We start from the raw sequence: 16,629 nt of genomic DNA, 5'->3' as shown, positions 1-16,629 counted from the left end.
TAGAACTGCTTGAACATGCAATCTAAAAACATTTGGTGGGCTGCACAGTTTTCACTCCTGAATTATGCACAGCATACTTTTTCTCTTTGGGAAGGGAGGTTCCAGAAATTTAGTATGTATTGGGGGGCTTTAGAAGCTCTGTCAGAAATATGATCTAGAAACAATTGTTGCGGCTCCCAAATTGATACCTTCTCTGGCAGTCTTGAAGATGGCATTCATTTATGCTTCTTCAGTCCTTTCCCCTGGGTTTATTCTCCCAGCTCAGTGCTATTTATTTAATTCTTCCAGCATGATAGAGCAAAGGGAAACCCTGATGACACTGATGGGGAAAGTAAAAGCCTGTAGCTTCCAGAGATTGCCTGCATTTGAAGACTAAATACTGCATTTCACCAGCAATGTCTATTGTAGAAGATCCAGAGTCATGAATGGAAGTCGTGCAATGACCTGCTGTCTTGCCACCGCTACAGGACATAACTAGAAAGCTACCTTACATTGTAAAATGGTTGCAGCATTCTCATTTTGTAACGATATTGTATTTTGTTTTTAATTTAAAGGCATTGAAGCAGAGAGAAGCAATCTTGAAACTGATTTTGAAAAATGAAAATGTAAGTCAATTGTAATGTAACTCTTCAACTCTTTCTGATGCAACATAATTTGAATCTATTTTTTATTCTCTTTTAGTGTTGAAAAACTGGGATTTATGGTAGCAGACATCTTGCTTGGGCAGGCTATTGTATTGTAGTCTTGCTTATTAATTGTCTAAAATGTCTTTCAGTTGAGATAAAGAGACTTAATTTGGAGGCAGGATTATGTCTGTATTATTGTTCTTTACTAAAGCTCAGATTGGAACAGTGTGATAAACTTCTTGGTTCTGTTTTGAGCTGGACTGTGCATTACTGTTCAAATGTGTGAAACAGTTTAATTGTGATTCCAATTACATAGGCTGTTCTTTGTGTGCTGTTAGGTGGACAGGCGTGTGGATCTCCATGAAATTGCTAAAGAAACAGATGGGTTCTCAGGAAGCGACTTGAAAGAAATGTGCCGTGATGCTGCACTGCTGTGTGTCAGGGAATATGTTAATTCTACATCTGAAGACAGGTACCTGATAAATGCTACGACAAGTGTTAAGAATTTGCTGCACAAATTTGTAGTCCTTTTTACAGGAATGGGTTCTTGAAGAGAGCAGTTGTAGATTTAGCTATATGCACTTAAAAAAGAAGGAAGGGGGAATCTTGCCATCCCATATTTACTACTACTGTGAGATATCTGTGTTTCAAAAACAAACAGTTTCTGCCTCTCTCTGTATATATTGAGAGGTGGGGAGGAGAAATAGGGTTCCATGATAAGCAACACGACTGAAATTCCTTCATATACAAAGCCATTAAAAGGACAGGAGCCTTGTTCCTTGTTTATCTGACAGCCCCTGGAGGACAGTATTCACTCTTTGCCCTTTGGAGCTCAAAGTGTGGCTGACTCAGGGATCCTTTGCAGGATTCATCTTAAGAAACTCAGCTCATATATACAGCCTTTTAAATGTTTCTATCTTTTTTAAAAAACAACAACAACTTTAATTTAAATCATGAAATACAAAGACAGAAAGTCACACAGAACATAAGCAAAATAAACCAGAAAAAACTTTGAGGAAAATTATTATTTTATTTATTATAATTTTTTATTAATTAAATAAACAGTGTTCAAACATATAAACTAAACATTCCAAAATTCATATTACACAATAATGCTTCATCTGAGTTCCTTTCTTCTTCTTGATCTTCTTCACTTTTCATTCTTCTCCTGTTTTTAAATTCATCCATGTTATTTCCCTGTGTCATTCTCTCACTCATTTGTTTCCTCTTTGTTTTCCTTCTTATCCTTCTCTCTTTACCCTTCCTAATCTTGTTTCACTCTCCTCTCCTGCTCTACCTTCCTTCTCTATCATTCTATATTTCATTACAACCATTCAACTTACTCTTACTCTCAACTACATGCTCTTACCCTCAGCTACATACACTTCCCTCTTCTACATCTCTTCCCAATACTCAACCTTCAGAAGAAGAAAAAGGAGGAGGAAATTTAAATTTCTTATCCTGATAAAAATTAAATGTAGAAACCAAGCTATTCTAACACAGAGAACTATTTGTTATCCAAATAAAAGGTTTTTCCAGAGATTGCCATTGTGTAGTTGGAGGATGGTAAACATCGCTATTATTGGTAGAATAGTTAATAAAAGGATACCAGGTTTTGTAAAAAGAAAAGCAGTTTGTTATTGAGGATCCATTAAAAGTACTGTTGCATGCCTTAGTGTCAGTTTTTGCTAAAGATCATGCTAACTCAGTAATCCATCTTTGCAAAATGTGTTATCTATATCTATATAGGTATAAATTGCCTATACATCTTTTGCTCTTTTTTAGCAATGAAGATGATGAAATACGTCCAGTGCAACAGAAAGATCTGCAACGGGCAATTGAGAAAATGAGGAAGTCAAAAGATGCAACAAATCAAAACGTTCTAATGCATGTTAGTTTAGATTAAGGCTGAGCAATGTGGTACCATGGCCTTTAACCTCTTTTGGTGACTGGTTATGCCATTTCAATAGTGGAAATCAATTGGAAGCAGAAATATCCTTTTAATAAGTATTTCTGGAATTGTTTTTATATGCTGTTATCTAAGTTATTGAAATCTAGTAATCTTGCAAAATTGGATATGGCCTGTGTGATAGATCATGACACGAAAGAATGTAGTCCAGCTCAAAAGCAATGTCTTGTTTCATTGTTGTGGCCTTAAAAGCCTGTCAGTAGGTTCTCGCGTGGCACAGTGTTCTGAGGAGAGTTGGAGCAGAACCCATGTTCATTTGTATGAGACGGTGTGCAGTTTTTACATACAAACATAACGTGTAGGGAATTGGAATATGAAAAGCCTTCTTTTCCTTTTCCTTTTTTACTTGTTGTCTGGGTTAAAGCAAACTGGATGATTAAAAGAGACTCAGCACATGTTTATTTTTGTGTCGTACCTTGATGCAAAGCCAGAAAACCTGTTTTTGGAAGTTCTTATTTCTTGGAATGCAGGGAAATCTGACTTCCTTTTCCTCCTTTTAACTCATGGGATCCACTGGTGCCATCAGTTTAGCTAGAAAACATTTATGTAAGGCACGTGAACATTTTGATTTTATATGAATCCTATAAATTGTATTCTTTTTTTAAAATATATTTTTTGTACAGTCAGGATTACGCATTGTGGAACACTGGCAACTGCATATCGCCAAGTTTTATTTTTCTATTTCTGAGTTGTGAATTATTTCTTTAAAATAGTTAACAGGAATACTCCTGTTAAAAGTTTCTTTTTCACGATTGTAGCACTTGCTAAAAGCTCTAAGTTGTCACAACACAAATCACTTCATTAAGTACATAGTCTTACATTTTTGTTTAGTTCCTGTTCTCCTCCAGTCTTCCTAAACTATGTAGTTATTTATGGGTCATCCAGTCGATAGTGGGAATTAATAACTTTCAAATATTCTTAATGAAAGAGATAACACTGAGATGTCTTTCAGGACTAATATTTAAGTTTGATTTACAGCCTTATTTTTGTTAACCTGATATTTAATGTTGTGTATTGACCAGATGCAACTTCCTTAATCAAAATGACAAAGTGTCCAGAACTTGAGCAGACCTGTTGAGTGCTTTTTTACATACTAACATATTAGTAATTCAAATGAGCATTGCAAAGTATGTAAAAAGAAACAACAACCCAATACTAATGTGACTGATTCTAACATTGCATCAGCTCAGTTTATAACTTGACTTTTTGCAGGTGCTATTTTGAGGCATAACCCCTTTGTATAAAGCACAGGATGTTCTTGAAAGATTATAAATCAATTCAGAGTGGTTTACTCTTGGATTCCCTTCCCCCATGAAAGAAAAGAAATACTTATCAAGTGGAAAGTGGTTTGTAACTAAGAAAAAACAGGATGTCCACGATTCTTTATTAACAAAATAAATAAATAAAGCACAGTTCTTCCACGGAAAGTAGCTCTGAAGAGTTTCTGTTCAGCCTGGCCAGTTGAGAAATTTCTTCCTTCAAGTGGCCAGACAGATATTTCAGGCCAAGGTGGGCAGAATGCAGTTGTATCTTTGTGTGATAAAGAATGTCTTTGTGTATACCAATTGTTCATCTCTATTTTCTTCTCAAAAGGTGGCCACAGAAAGTCCCCAAATGATGTTTGCTAATTTGGGTGTTATTAAGCAACTTTTAGGGGATTTACTGTGAATGTTCTTTTTAAAGGAGGAATGTTGCTGCAATGTGTATAAGTATTCTTTTCCTAAGTTTATTTCCAGAAACCTTTCTCTCCAATACCCAAATGAGAATCTCTAGAGAGTAGTCTACAGTAGTCTACAGAACAGGTTCCAAGTAAATATAGTATATACACACATATATATGAATATGAATATGAATATATTTTCTTGTGTGTATGCGCCTATGGATTTCAGCCACACTGTGGGAGCTCAGAAGTGGTAGTGCTTTATACCTAGTGTCCACATTATTGAATTCTTTAGAAAAGCCATTTATGTAATTTATGCAGTAATGCAACCCAGGAGAGTGCTGTTTATATGTAAATTGTGCCAGTCACTTGGTTTGTATAGTCTTAAATTTGTCACTTGCTATATTCGTCTGCTGACTATGAATGCATGTGTTTTGAAACTATGAATGACTTTTTTTTGTCTGTTCTCCCCATTTTTATTTTATTTTATTCATTTCAATATAACCATAGAATGCAAACCAATAAAATTATTTGGGCACTTTATAGAGGTGCTGTTTCTTTGCACCATTTACTAAGCAAGAGTTTTGCACCAGCTGAGCTAGATTTGTTGGTCATAGCTTAACATCTACACCTGTTGCAAATATTTATTGATACTCACAGTATTCACTCTGCAGTTGCAACAGACTTTCTGGATGTTACCTCCTGTGACCAAATAAATTAGTTTCACCTTTTCTTATAGCAGCAAATGGCCATGAAATCACCCCTTTTAAAGCAATGGAAATTAAGCCATTAAGGGTATTTGTTGCACCTGTTTTGTCTCTAATCGAGTAAATTATTTTGTCCTTTTCCTTTTTTTTAACCTTTCCTTCAGCGAGACAATCAGATTTCAAAACCACTTCCTAGTTATATTTCTGAATACAGTAATATCCAAAGGCTGCAGCAACTCAGGAAACTCAGCAAGAGCCTCTTCTTTATGTACAGAACTAGGTGTTCTATTCAGTAGTTGCTTTGTATACTGGAAAACTCTTCTTGTGCAAAGCTCTATTTTTGCATAACTCCTCATGTACAACAGCCTTCATGCATACATTCCATACAGTTTTGGGAAGTCCTATAACTCTCAAAAGCAGCTCTCAAAAGAAGGGCAACTAGGGAGGCACTAGCAAAAATTGAATGCTTTCCTCTGTGCTAACAAAAAGTTAACAGGGAATTCAAACTAGCTGTTAGCACAAGCCTTTTGGGATCCTGATCAACAAAAGGGGATCTAGTTGTGGCACAGTTTTTAAAACTAAGAAATCTCAAGCCAATCTGTCTTTTCTAACTTACTTTCCAGTAGTACTTATTAGTTTGATAGGCCTGATGGATGTTTGACACAGAACCCATCAGAAGGTTTCCTGTGGACTTCTATAATGGGTAATAAGCTGGGCCATTCTGGCATAATAATTCTTGGAATGGTTCTTTGGCTATTTACTCTCTAGAGTTTTGTTCACCCCTCTTGATACATTTAATGCCTTGTGCTTTAGAGCAAAATTATTAATCAGTATTAAACCATAAGAAGTGAGAAGTTCTTCAAACTATGAAAAACACTAACCATTGCATCCTCATTCTGTTCTTGATAGATTTGCCATTTTTATTCATATTTAATTCCTTTACATCCTCTTCCATTGAATAAATTCTAGCAACATTTTGCCTCCCTACCCTAAAGCTGCTGACATCTTGCTGCAACTGTGACCGTGCTTTATAGTTGTATAAAAACTTGATTTTTTTCCCCCAGTTTTGTGTTAGTCAGCACCAAGGGTGAGCAACTATAGTGGTTGAAGGGAAACACATGGAGTTAGGTTTTCTGTTCCTGGGACCCTTGAGCTAGGGCTGCCAAAAAAGCCAAACAAACCAATCACAATTCATGTGTCAGGAAATCTACTGGTTTTGAAAAACAGTTTTTAAAATTGAACATTCATCATATTTCAAAGCTGAATTGCAATGTGCACTTTTTTGGCCAGAAAAAGAGCAATTTGGGGAGGCTGGCAGGGTTGGCACATCCCTGTTCACCACCTGTTAGCGTTCATTCAGTCACTTGTTCTGGAGAAATTCTTCTGATCTTCTCAGTCTACTATGAGCTTATGTTGGTAGGGTTGCCAAATTAGGCCCTACCTCCTGCTCAAAACAGTTCAGACAACTCTATTCCCAACCCTGTACTTAACATGTGAAGTTGGGTCTACATGCTAAGGTTCAATGCACCCTGTTAAAAAGTTGAATTCAGTAATACAAGTGCATGTGTTTCTGGAGATTGTGGGGCCCTCCATGTTGGTCTATTCTCATCAGCTCTGTCCAACATAGACAATGTTGTCAAATGATTGGATTTGCAGTCCAGAAGACTTGAGACCTGCAGATTAGGGATGCAATTCTTTGCTAATTTTGTTCTTAAAGGAAGCATTTTCTTCCCAGTGTGTGAAAGTCTTTGAAAACTGCACTGATTTTGAAGACTGTTCGCAGCTAAGGATTTATTTTGCACAAGATTTGTAATACCCCGCCCCCCAAAAAGCATTTTTCTATGCAGGACACCGAATTTTCCTGTGTAGAAAAACAAAACGAGGACTTTCTTTGTGCAAAAGTTACAATTTTTGCACAGAACACAATTTTCTGAGCAGGAAATAGCTATTTTGCACACAAAACAATATATATGCACATTTTGTTTTGGTGGTTTTTCTCCACCGAAAACCCATTTATGAATTTTGTGTGGAGTAAATTTCAAATTGTGAAGATTCTGGTGGGTCCAGGATTTTCCTCCTCGGTGTTTCCCAATGCTTGTAAGGCATATTTGTGGTTTCGTTTTTCATTTTTTACCATTTTTAGAATATTCTTTCTACACATTCCCCATCCCTGCTTCATGTCGGATTGTATGATGGAGTAGCAGAGTGGTGTGTGTTTGTTCATCCACTATATAAAGAAGACACCAATTCAGGTTAGGGTGGGCATATGAATATATGTGTGCTTGGGGTTGTCATTGTTTATCCCTATTTTGAAAGCTAAACATTTATCTTGCCTGTCTTTTCACTGTGTATATTTATAAAAGGGCTTCCTTACCTTACCTGAGGAAGTTTTACTCTTTGGACACTTTGACGAGCCTGTAAAATATAAGCAACAAAGAACACGCTTGATCACTAGGCACACCTGTACTACATTTGTGCTCCGTCCTAAGAGCAAAGTGGAATTCCTGATACCATAAAATGAAAGAGCACAGCTACTCAGTTTAATCATTGTAGGCACCAGTAGGAGCACCTTCTGAAATCCAAAAATGTTGAAATAAATGGGACTGGTCTAGATGGCATTTAAATAGATGAAAAAGCAATAAATGTGACACGATTATAGCAAAACACTTGCAACTGTGCTTTTTTATGTGTTGCTGCAACTAAGTCTTTTCCTCCCCATATGGTTTTGTGGATCAAACAAAACTACGTGTATTCTCACCACAATGGCTATATGTAAATAGGGGTGGAAGTTAAGAAATAAAGCTATTTGTGGCCTCTTCCGGAAATTCAATGTTGTCTTTGTATTTCATTTCCTAAGTAGATCTTTCCATTGCTTAAGATGGCAGCAAAGCTCAGACTAAATGTTACACTGGATCATGTGACATAAGGTATGTTCTGTAAAAGCAGGTGCCAATGGCCCTAAACTGAACTGGGAGAGAGGTATGGGTGGAATTAAGACACTCCCCATGTGTGCTTCAAGAGACCCTTTATCCAAGCCTCTCACCTGAGAAAAATGAACGGGAGAGACCTTTGGCCCTCCAAAGACCGTCACAGTCAATGGCTTATAGGATTTCAAATCTATCTGCCATAACCAACATAGTCAATGATGAGTAATGATGAGGCATACAGTTCAACTCCTTTCTCACCTCTGATGTTGAGTGCAAGTCTGCAATGCTAAGCATATTATCTAAAGAGTGACCTCCAATGAAGATACATGAAACTTCTGAGTAGATCTGAATAGTATTGTGTGCCACCAAAGTCGTTTCTAACTTATGACAACCTTAAGATGAAGGTTAAGATAGGGTTTTCTTGGCAAGATTTCTTCCGGAGGGGGGAGGGTTGCCTGTGCCCTCCTCTGAGGCTGAGAAAGTGTGACATACCCAAGGGTCACTCAGAGGGTCTCCATGGATGAGTGAAGATTCAGCCTGCCCAGCACTCAAGCCACTAGACCGTGCTGGCTGAACAGTATGCTTTTTCTTCCTTCAGTGGTTAACCACTGCTGAAGGGGGCATCTGGATCAGGGCAGAAAAATTTAGACCTCTGGTTGTCATGTTTGAAATTGAGAAAACTTGCTACTTAACATCAAGTGACAATTATACTGAGACTGCCCAATACAATAGCAGTTTGGAACTGAGATTACAATTGGATTGGTTTAGCATTCATGTAAGTTAGTCTGCTGCTATTGGTATCCCAAGAACCACATCTCTGGGCCTGGAGCAAATTTGTAACAATTCTGGCCCACTCCAAGACACCACCCTGCCCTTCAAAAATTGGTGACTGGCAACACAGGGTTTTTTAATGTATTTATGGCATGGCAATATGGATATGCATTAATTAGACATGAGTGGAAGTGCCCTTTAAACCTTGCGCCCTGTTAGAAGAGCAAGTCATTGTTTCTCAGACACTTTTTGACTTCATTCCTGTAGTCAATTTGCCTTAGGGTAGCTTGCCTCTGCTAGTCTTCCTCATTTATTTATTTACAAGATTTCTGCCCAACCCAACATTCAGGAAATGCTTCCAGTGTGACTCCACCTTACTCAGTTCTCACGTGTACATGTATGCACACATAGCCCATTAGTTGAAAACCACTCCTTCGTCTTCCTGATAGGATGTAGCTTCTTCACCTCTCAATCCTTTGTAAATGAATGATCAAAATGAACCTCAAAAGTAGTTGCACTGTCAATATTCTGTTAGTAAGCATTTTACACTGTTACAGATATTTCACAACACTACAGTACCTTGTTTGTCCAAGTTGTTTCTGACTTATGGTAACCCTAAGATGAACCAATTATGGGGTTATCTTCGCAAGATTTATTCAGAGGAGGTTTGTTATTACCTTTCCCTGAGTCTGAGAGTGTGGTTGCCCAAGATTATCAAGTGGCTTACCAGGGAGTTCACCAGGCAGGTCCAGCTCCATCAGGGCCAGCCTGAAGGAAGGAGACTCCACCCTCCATAACTGCCATCCGCCGGCCTGAGAGGGAATTCACAAGGCAGGGCCAGCTCCATCAGGGCCAGCCTGGAAGAAGGAAGAGCCCTCCCTCCAATCCATCTGCCTTCGTCCAGGCCTCAGAGGGAGAGAAGAACCACTGGCCTCATCCCCTTTCCCTCCACCGTTCCCTTCTCCTTTTGTTTTGTGTCTTTTAGATTGTAAGCCTGAGGGCAGGGAAATGTCTGATTAAAAATATTATTGTAAGCCGCTCTGAGAGCCATTAGGGCTGAAGGGATATAAATACCTAAATAAATAAATAAAATAGCTATTTCAGGTGATACACATACATGAATGAAATGCCACATGTACAATTAAACAGAGAAGTATTTATTGGTATTAAAAGTTAATTTTAATAACAGAATACCAAATGCAGAAGATAATCAAGAGCTGTATCTGTAAAGGCATACATTCCTGTTTCGTGTCCATAATAAATATGCTATAAAATGTTACAGGAAATATATGGATTCAAAAGGAATAGTACAACACATGTATTTGGACTGATGGTAAGGGACACATTATTATAAGGTTAAAAAAAAAACAAGAAAAAGCAAATACATCAGTACTATTTAAAATATCATTTAAATTAAAAATGGCAAGATCACGTTTGTCTTCAAGGTCCCTTCCAGAGGGCTTGGTTATAAAAGGCACTGTTGCCAATATACATTAGCTAGCAATATTGCAATTGGAGCCATCCTCCAAGCACTGCTGATGCTCAATCTCTTTAGTGCAGCGTGTGTCCCATTTAAGCCTCTTGTACAATAACAGAGTACTGGTTGCATACCTGATATGGTCTGTCCAGTGGCTGCATTCATTTTACACAAGGTATAATAAGACACATGTTTAATTCTTTTGTTCTAAGGTTTTAAAGGCATAAACTGGAAACATTTAAGAGGCATTTTGAACTACAGTACAATTTAAAGACCATGGAACTCTTCATTGCATAATAAATTATTCTGCGGTCTTATGATTTTTAATCAGAGAAAAGAAAATCCTGGTTTATTTCTTTTTAAAGCTTTTAATTTGCCTTTCATGTCAATGCTTGGACAAATGACCAGCACAATCCAGTTTTTTTGACTGACGAATTGGTGAAGAGATGCTTAAGGGTTTTCTACCCCGGGTGCTAAAACAACTGGCCTATACAACTTGATGTGGGTGTGTAAGTGCACCATTTATTTTTTCTTTTCCAAAGGCAGAAAAATGTTTTGTGGCAGCCCTGCCACCACTGCTGAACCCTGAAACACTTTCCAGAAATTCCCAAATTCCTTAAAGCAGTTTGAAAACTGCCACCTAAAAAACTAGTAAAGCCCTTTGTGGCCTGAAATTGTGAAAGAACATTGGAATGGTGACATAGCTTGCCTTTAGTGAGATACCCTGACGATCTGCAATACCAATTCATTGTAATAATCCTTGTAAGCAAAATCAAAACAAGGCAGTGTCATGAAACTCCCCAAAAGTGAGCTGTGGAGAAGTAAGGCAAAAGCCAAATTTCCCATCTGCTGTTTCTCAAGAGAAACAGAGAAGAATTTAGTGCCAGCCATTATCTCTCTCTTTCTTGTTCAATGAAGCCAATGAAAAACATCAAAGAAGAACAGATAAATAGTTTTCAGTGGCACAGTTGAGGCACCCGAGTTCCAAAGACTGACAAATCTGAATATGGCTTTTAATTCCCATAACCTAGATCTATATTATTCTATGTACAATAAAATCTCTTCTGTGGCTCTTTGAAATGTATAGGAAATCCCCTACTAAATTCAGACTTGAATACAGTTGAATGAGAACCATTATTTACTTCAGGAAGAAAATGCCCACAAAATATAGAGTAGGAAAAAAAATCAAGATGGATGAAGTATATTCAAATATAAATCAACTGAAGGAGCTCATCTTTAAAATGAAAGGTATGTTTTGGTAAAATCTGAGTTAATTATTTTTCCCCAGGGATGTATAGTATTCTGTCAACACCTTCCATGCTTTCGGAGCCATGAATCCATCAGGAGGGTTTTCACCTTCACGAGCCAATTTCCTCATGCGTGTGCCAGAAATAAAGTCAAATTCATTTTGCCTAGTAAGAAAAGAGGAGGCATTCAAGATGAGGCTACAGACATGATGCAGTGTTGCAAAGAGGACAAAAGCACAATCTTCTCCATCTTGACTCCACCTTCTGTATATACAGATTAATTTGAAATGCAGAGCATTATGTGATTTACGGACTGAAATAAGCATTCGTTCAATTTCTATGTCATCCTTCCTCATAGTGGCTCTGGGCAGCTAACAACATACATATGAAAACAATGAAAATAAATATCTAAAAACAAAGAGTACAGACATGTAAAATAAAAACTAAAAATGCCTCTTATTTTTAGGCAAATCAAATCCTTGCTTATTCCCTGAAGGGATGTACCGAAAAAGACAAGTGTGTGGGAAACAACATCTTTGATGGAAAAGAAGCAGTGATCTATGGGTGCCACCGCTGGGAATGTCCTGCCATATGTGGTAGTTCTATAGGCCACACTGTTCATGGGTGCCATAAACAGAGACGCTGGTTAATCTTAATTCCTATGTAAATTTATATGCAGCTCACTAAAGAATAATAATCCAAACCATTCCTTTGGCTGGATAAGTGTCATGTTGCATTGTGTGAACAACTCATAACATGGGTTCCAAAGTGATCATAAAACAAACCTATTTGAGTGTTGTCCTTCATAATATGATCCAGGAGATAATTAAGAACAACAACCACAATACTGTGTCAGCTGTACTATTTGGGCATTTATGAACAAGTCAAAAAAGTAAAGATTTCCCCTTTGACATGGTTGTCAAGTCATTTCTGACTGTAGGGGGTGGCGCTCATCTCCATTACTTAGCTGAAGATGATGATGTGCCTCTCGAAGGGAGCCAGCATTGTTGAAGATGACTCTGTAGTCATGTGGCCAGCATGACTGCACAAAACGCTATTACCTTCTCACCAAGGTGGTAACTATTTATCTGCTTGCACTTTTACATGCTTTTGAACAGCTAGGTTGGCAGAAGCTGGGACTAGTGATGGGAGCTCACTCCGTCATGCGGTACTTGGATCTTGAACCGCTGACCTTGTGATCTTCAGAGTCAAAATCTGAACTGTTGAGCCACCGTATCCCTCTGTAGACAAGGCTGATACATTTTTTTTTAAAAAAATATCTAGTTCTGTAATTTTCAAGAATAACTCCCTGACTAAATTATTAGATATGCAGCTAGCTAGAGCATTGAATCAGGCATATACGGGGCTATTTTTGCATGTCCCACTGACCATGGTTCAGCAAAATGTGGTTCAGTCTTGACCACATGAGGCTTCCTTTCTCCATTCCTCCTCTTGCATGACAGGAGGAGTTTAGAGGTGTCCTTTACTTAACTGTGGCTTTTAGTGTTATTTGGAGTGACAAACTTCAGTTATCATTAACGGTGGTTAATTTTCAAAGACATAATTGTGTTCGTCTGGAAAATCAATATGCAAAGGGTTCTTGCAGCACTTTTGAGACTAACTGAAAGAGAGAACCTGGTAGCATGAACTTTCATAAACTTCAGCCTACTTCCTCAGATGCATGAGGTGGTTAATTAAAAAAATGTTTCTGAAGCTTGCTTGTTTAAGATAACCATGGTTAATCACAGTTCCTAGTTCAGGTGACATGAAAAAGTGGTCAGATATAGATGCTTTCAACCTCCACTGATAGGGGATGAAGAAAGGAGGAGTGAGCATACAAGCCCAAGGCCAGTTGTAGCTTGTTCAAATCACACTAAAGCATGTTTTACTACAGCAATAGGCAAGCTTCAAGGTTCTAGGGCCATTTTTTCAGCTTCAGGAGCCTCCAAGGGCAACACCGATCCTTCCATATGAATCAAGGATTGACTAAAAGTCACTTGCAGTTTCAAAAACCCACTTCTGATTTCAAAACCCAGACAATCTGTTTGTTCGTCCATCCTTCTTTCCTTCCTTCGTTGAAAAAACAACCCCACCCTTCAAAGACACATGCTTTAGAGGAGAATCCTGCCCAAGAGATGCAATTCTCCCTTTTTTAAAAATAAAAATCCCTCTTGATTTTCCTCTGGTGGACACAAAAATGGCTTGGGCCCCTATCATGACCCACATGGATCTCAGTCCACTTATGATTCAGCATGACCTACAAAAACCACTATAAAATGAATCTTGCCAATGAGCTTTTGGGAAGCAAATTAGCAAATATATATATATTTACTATGCTTTCACCTGTGAATGGCCTTTTAAGACCTTCACATTCCTTTTACAGTGGGCCCTTAGCATCTGCTGGGGTTTGGGTTAAGAATGCCCCACGGATACCAAAGTTTGTGGATTCTGAAGTCCCATTAAATCCAATGATGTAGTAAAATAATGTCCCTTATTTAAAATGGCAAAATCAAGATTTGCTTTTTGAAATTTATATTTCTTTTAATATTTTCAAGCTGTGGATGGTTGGATACATAGGTAAGAAATCTGTGGATACAGAGGGCTGACTGTATATTAATGTTCATGTGAAAGAGAAAAACAAACAAGTCAAAGAGGGATATTTGTAATATAAACGAAGATGCTCTCACAGATAATCTTTAGTGAACTATTATGCCTCATGCCTGAAAACATTATCTGTTACAGTTTGTCAGCCAAGTTACCTACCTCTCTGGATCATAGAAAACCATCGCCTTCTGTACTTTGTTGTAAGCAGCTACTCGGAAGGGAATGATTTCTACAGAGGTCAATCCTGGAGCCATGCTAAGCACCTTTCCACCTTGTGTGGGTTCATACAGATCTTTCCTGGTCTCTGGGTGGGGCATCCCAGCTGGATCTCGACCCACAATGTAGAAATTGGCTCCAGCGATCATTCGAGCCCTGCAGTGCCACTGGACCTAAGGGTGCATCAAAAGATTAGAGTTCCACTGAAAACAAGCTTTGTTGCACTCTTAAGAGATTTTTTGTTTTGTTTTCAAATAATGGCTGCCATCCTGTTCAGGAGTTACAAGATCATAAACTGGACTTATGATCTTGTAACTATTGGGGATTCACAGTTACAATGGTTACTGGCTAAACGAGGCCCCCAAAACAATCATTTCAGACTGGCAGTGCTCCAGCCAAAGGAGCACCAAGCCACTGCAGATCAGGGTGTAGGGAAATGGGACGGAATCCTGTTAGGAAGTTATGAATATGTAACCTACAGTTAAATGTTAGTAATTCCTACATATAGTTGGACCTTGTGTCCATGGGACCAATATCTGTGGTTTCAGTTACCAATGGCTGAAAAAAATAGGAACACATACCATAGAGCCAGACTGAAAAATGACTAGAGACGTGTCCCCTCTAAGAATCTCTAGGTCATCCAAAACAACTCTAGGGCATGTTTGTACTGGAAGTCCTTTATTTTAATAAGGTTTGCTAGTATCCATAGTTTCTGGAATTCACGGTAAGTCCATGAACAGAACCCTTAGAGATACAGGGATCCGACTGTATTCACTATCCCTACATTGTCCCTAGTTTAGGGGCATGTAGGGGCTGTGAAAGTCTTCCAAACATCACTTACCAGTAAGCAGCCATTGGGATTGATGGGGGTCTGTTCCCCCATTGATTGAGAAGTGGCTACCTAATGTTCCCACCATAAATTGCACAAGCAATCTCTGGTGCATGGAGGATTTGCAACAGGGGCCCCTGTGCCTGTCAAGCTGGAGATTGCTCACAGGAGGTGAATGTGAGGCAGTTGTTTCTTGATAGACAGGGCAACTCCTTTTGATTCCAGCAGGTCCTTACCAGTAGATGGGGGTGTCTGGCCAGAATCCATTATGTAGCACTGGAGTTATGGTGATATGTAGAACGTAATGAACATATAGAATTCTACCAGATGTCTGCAGCACTCTGCTGGCTGTGGGGTGCCTTGAAACAAGCGGCTGAAGTATGACTCTGAAGAGTCTTCCCAGCTGCCTGTTCTTGATGTGCATAACAACCAGGATACCACTGCATTTCCCAGCACCCCAATTTTCAGTGCCTCAGAAACCCTTGACTTGGGGTGCTGTTAGTCTGAAATGTTAATTTTTTGGAGGGGTTGCATTATCAAATGTAACTATAACTGCAGAGCTCTGTTATCGTAGTTATGTGTCTCACAATGCAGAATCTTTGCCAATGTCTCAGGCTGCAATTCTCCACTGAACTCAATGGGACGTCTGAGTAGCCATACATTTGTTAATTTTGTTATAGATGCAAAACAAATCTTCAGTTGCAACATCATACACTTGTGTCTCTGGATACACTCAGGCCTTACTAAAGTTACAAACTTTCAAAACTTTGACCAATTTACACACCAACACATTTTTTAAAAAACTGCACATTTCCATTTGAATGTATGTATGTCCACCTTCCCACATACACAAACACAGGCAAGACCTCAGCCTGCTATGGTGGAAACGATCATAGCTGTATTTATTATTTTTAGTTACTTAAATGTCAGATGAAAGGCAGGTCAATGTAAGAGGAATACTTTGCTAGTTCCTAGACTTCCTCTTGTGTTTTTCCAGTACAGGAGAATTATTATTATTTTTTTGCCCATTAAATTGCAATCATAATCTTTCAAAGCCAACTTGTCCTTTAACCAGCCAGCCCCTGCTCTATCCCAGTACTTTTCTTTCCCTACCAGAACCCTCTTCTCCAATTAGCCTCTTTTGGCTCAAAAAGAAAAAGAAACCTGTCCAAGGAAGAAGCAAAACCAGGCAGCAAAGCCAGGCCTTACCCAGGAAATGCCATACCTCTGTTGGCCCAGCATACAGCATGGGAGAAGGGAAAATTGCAACAATGGTGGACTTTGGATCCAGCACTTGCTCCTCCAGCACAGCAGCATGTTGTTTCATGCGCCATTCAAGAGGCACATCATCATCTTTGGTCCATCCACCAAGAGGATGCAGGAGCAGCACAGGATGCTTATAGCCTCGTTCTAGTAGGCGGCGCTTGGTATCCTGCATTAGCAGGGCATGTCCATTGTGTACAGGATTGCGAAGCTGGAATGCAAATACTGCATCTGAAATGCAAGAAAATAAGGAAAAGCAGAATCAAGAACATGCAAAATTGAATTATAGCAGTGCCAAACAAAGGGAAAAATATGATAAATTATTTCCCATGC

The 16,629-nt window shown here is 38.7% G+C and overlaps 2 protein-coding genes across 5 annotated transcripts in view; one reads left to right on the top strand and one right to left on the bottom strand.

The window, feature by feature from the left end:
• ATAD1 (ATPase family AAA domain containing 1) overlaps nt 1-7,792 on the top strand; it is a 30,015-nt gene extending 22,223 nt beyond the window's left edge. For both annotated transcript variants that reach the window (XM_042458950.1, XM_042458949.1), the window contains 3 exons: nt 555-605; nt 965-1,098; nt 2,412-7,792. In XM_042458950.1, the coding sequence (XP_042314884.1) occupies nt 555-605; nt 965-1,098; nt 2,412-2,532 (306 nt within the window). In that variant the 3' untranslated portion in view covers nt 2,533-7,792. The remainder of the gene's footprint in view (nt 1-554; nt 606-964; nt 1,099-2,411) is intronic.
• Nucleotides 7,793-9,796: 2,004 nt separating this feature from the next.
• The window catches only part of PAPSS2 (3'-phosphoadenosine 5'-phosphosulfate synthase 2), a 96,256-nt gene continuing 89,423 nt past the window's right edge, over nt 9,797-16,629 (bottom strand). For all 3 annotated transcript variants that reach the window (XM_042457221.1, XM_042457223.1, XM_042457222.1), the window contains 3 exons: nt 16,259-16,527; nt 14,148-14,377; nt 9,797-11,549 (listed from right to left, as the gene is read on the bottom strand). In XM_042457221.1, coding sequence (XP_042313155.1) covers nt 11,408-11,549; nt 14,148-14,377; nt 16,259-16,527 — 641 coding nt within the window. In that variant the 3' untranslated portion in view covers nt 9,797-11,407. The remainder of the gene's footprint in view (nt 11,550-14,147; nt 14,378-16,258; nt 16,528-16,629) is intronic.

Source organism: Sceloporus undulatus, chromosome 3 (assembly GCF_019175285.1).
Source record: "Sceloporus undulatus isolate JIND9_A2432 ecotype Alabama chromosome 3, SceUnd_v1.1, whole genome shotgun sequence".
Classification (NCBI taxonomy): domain Eukaryota; kingdom Metazoa; phylum Chordata; class Lepidosauria; order Squamata; family Phrynosomatidae; genus Sceloporus; species Sceloporus undulatus.
The sequence above is the reverse complement of the archived record's forward strand: the minus strand, read 5'-3'. Positions and strand labels throughout refer to the sequence as shown.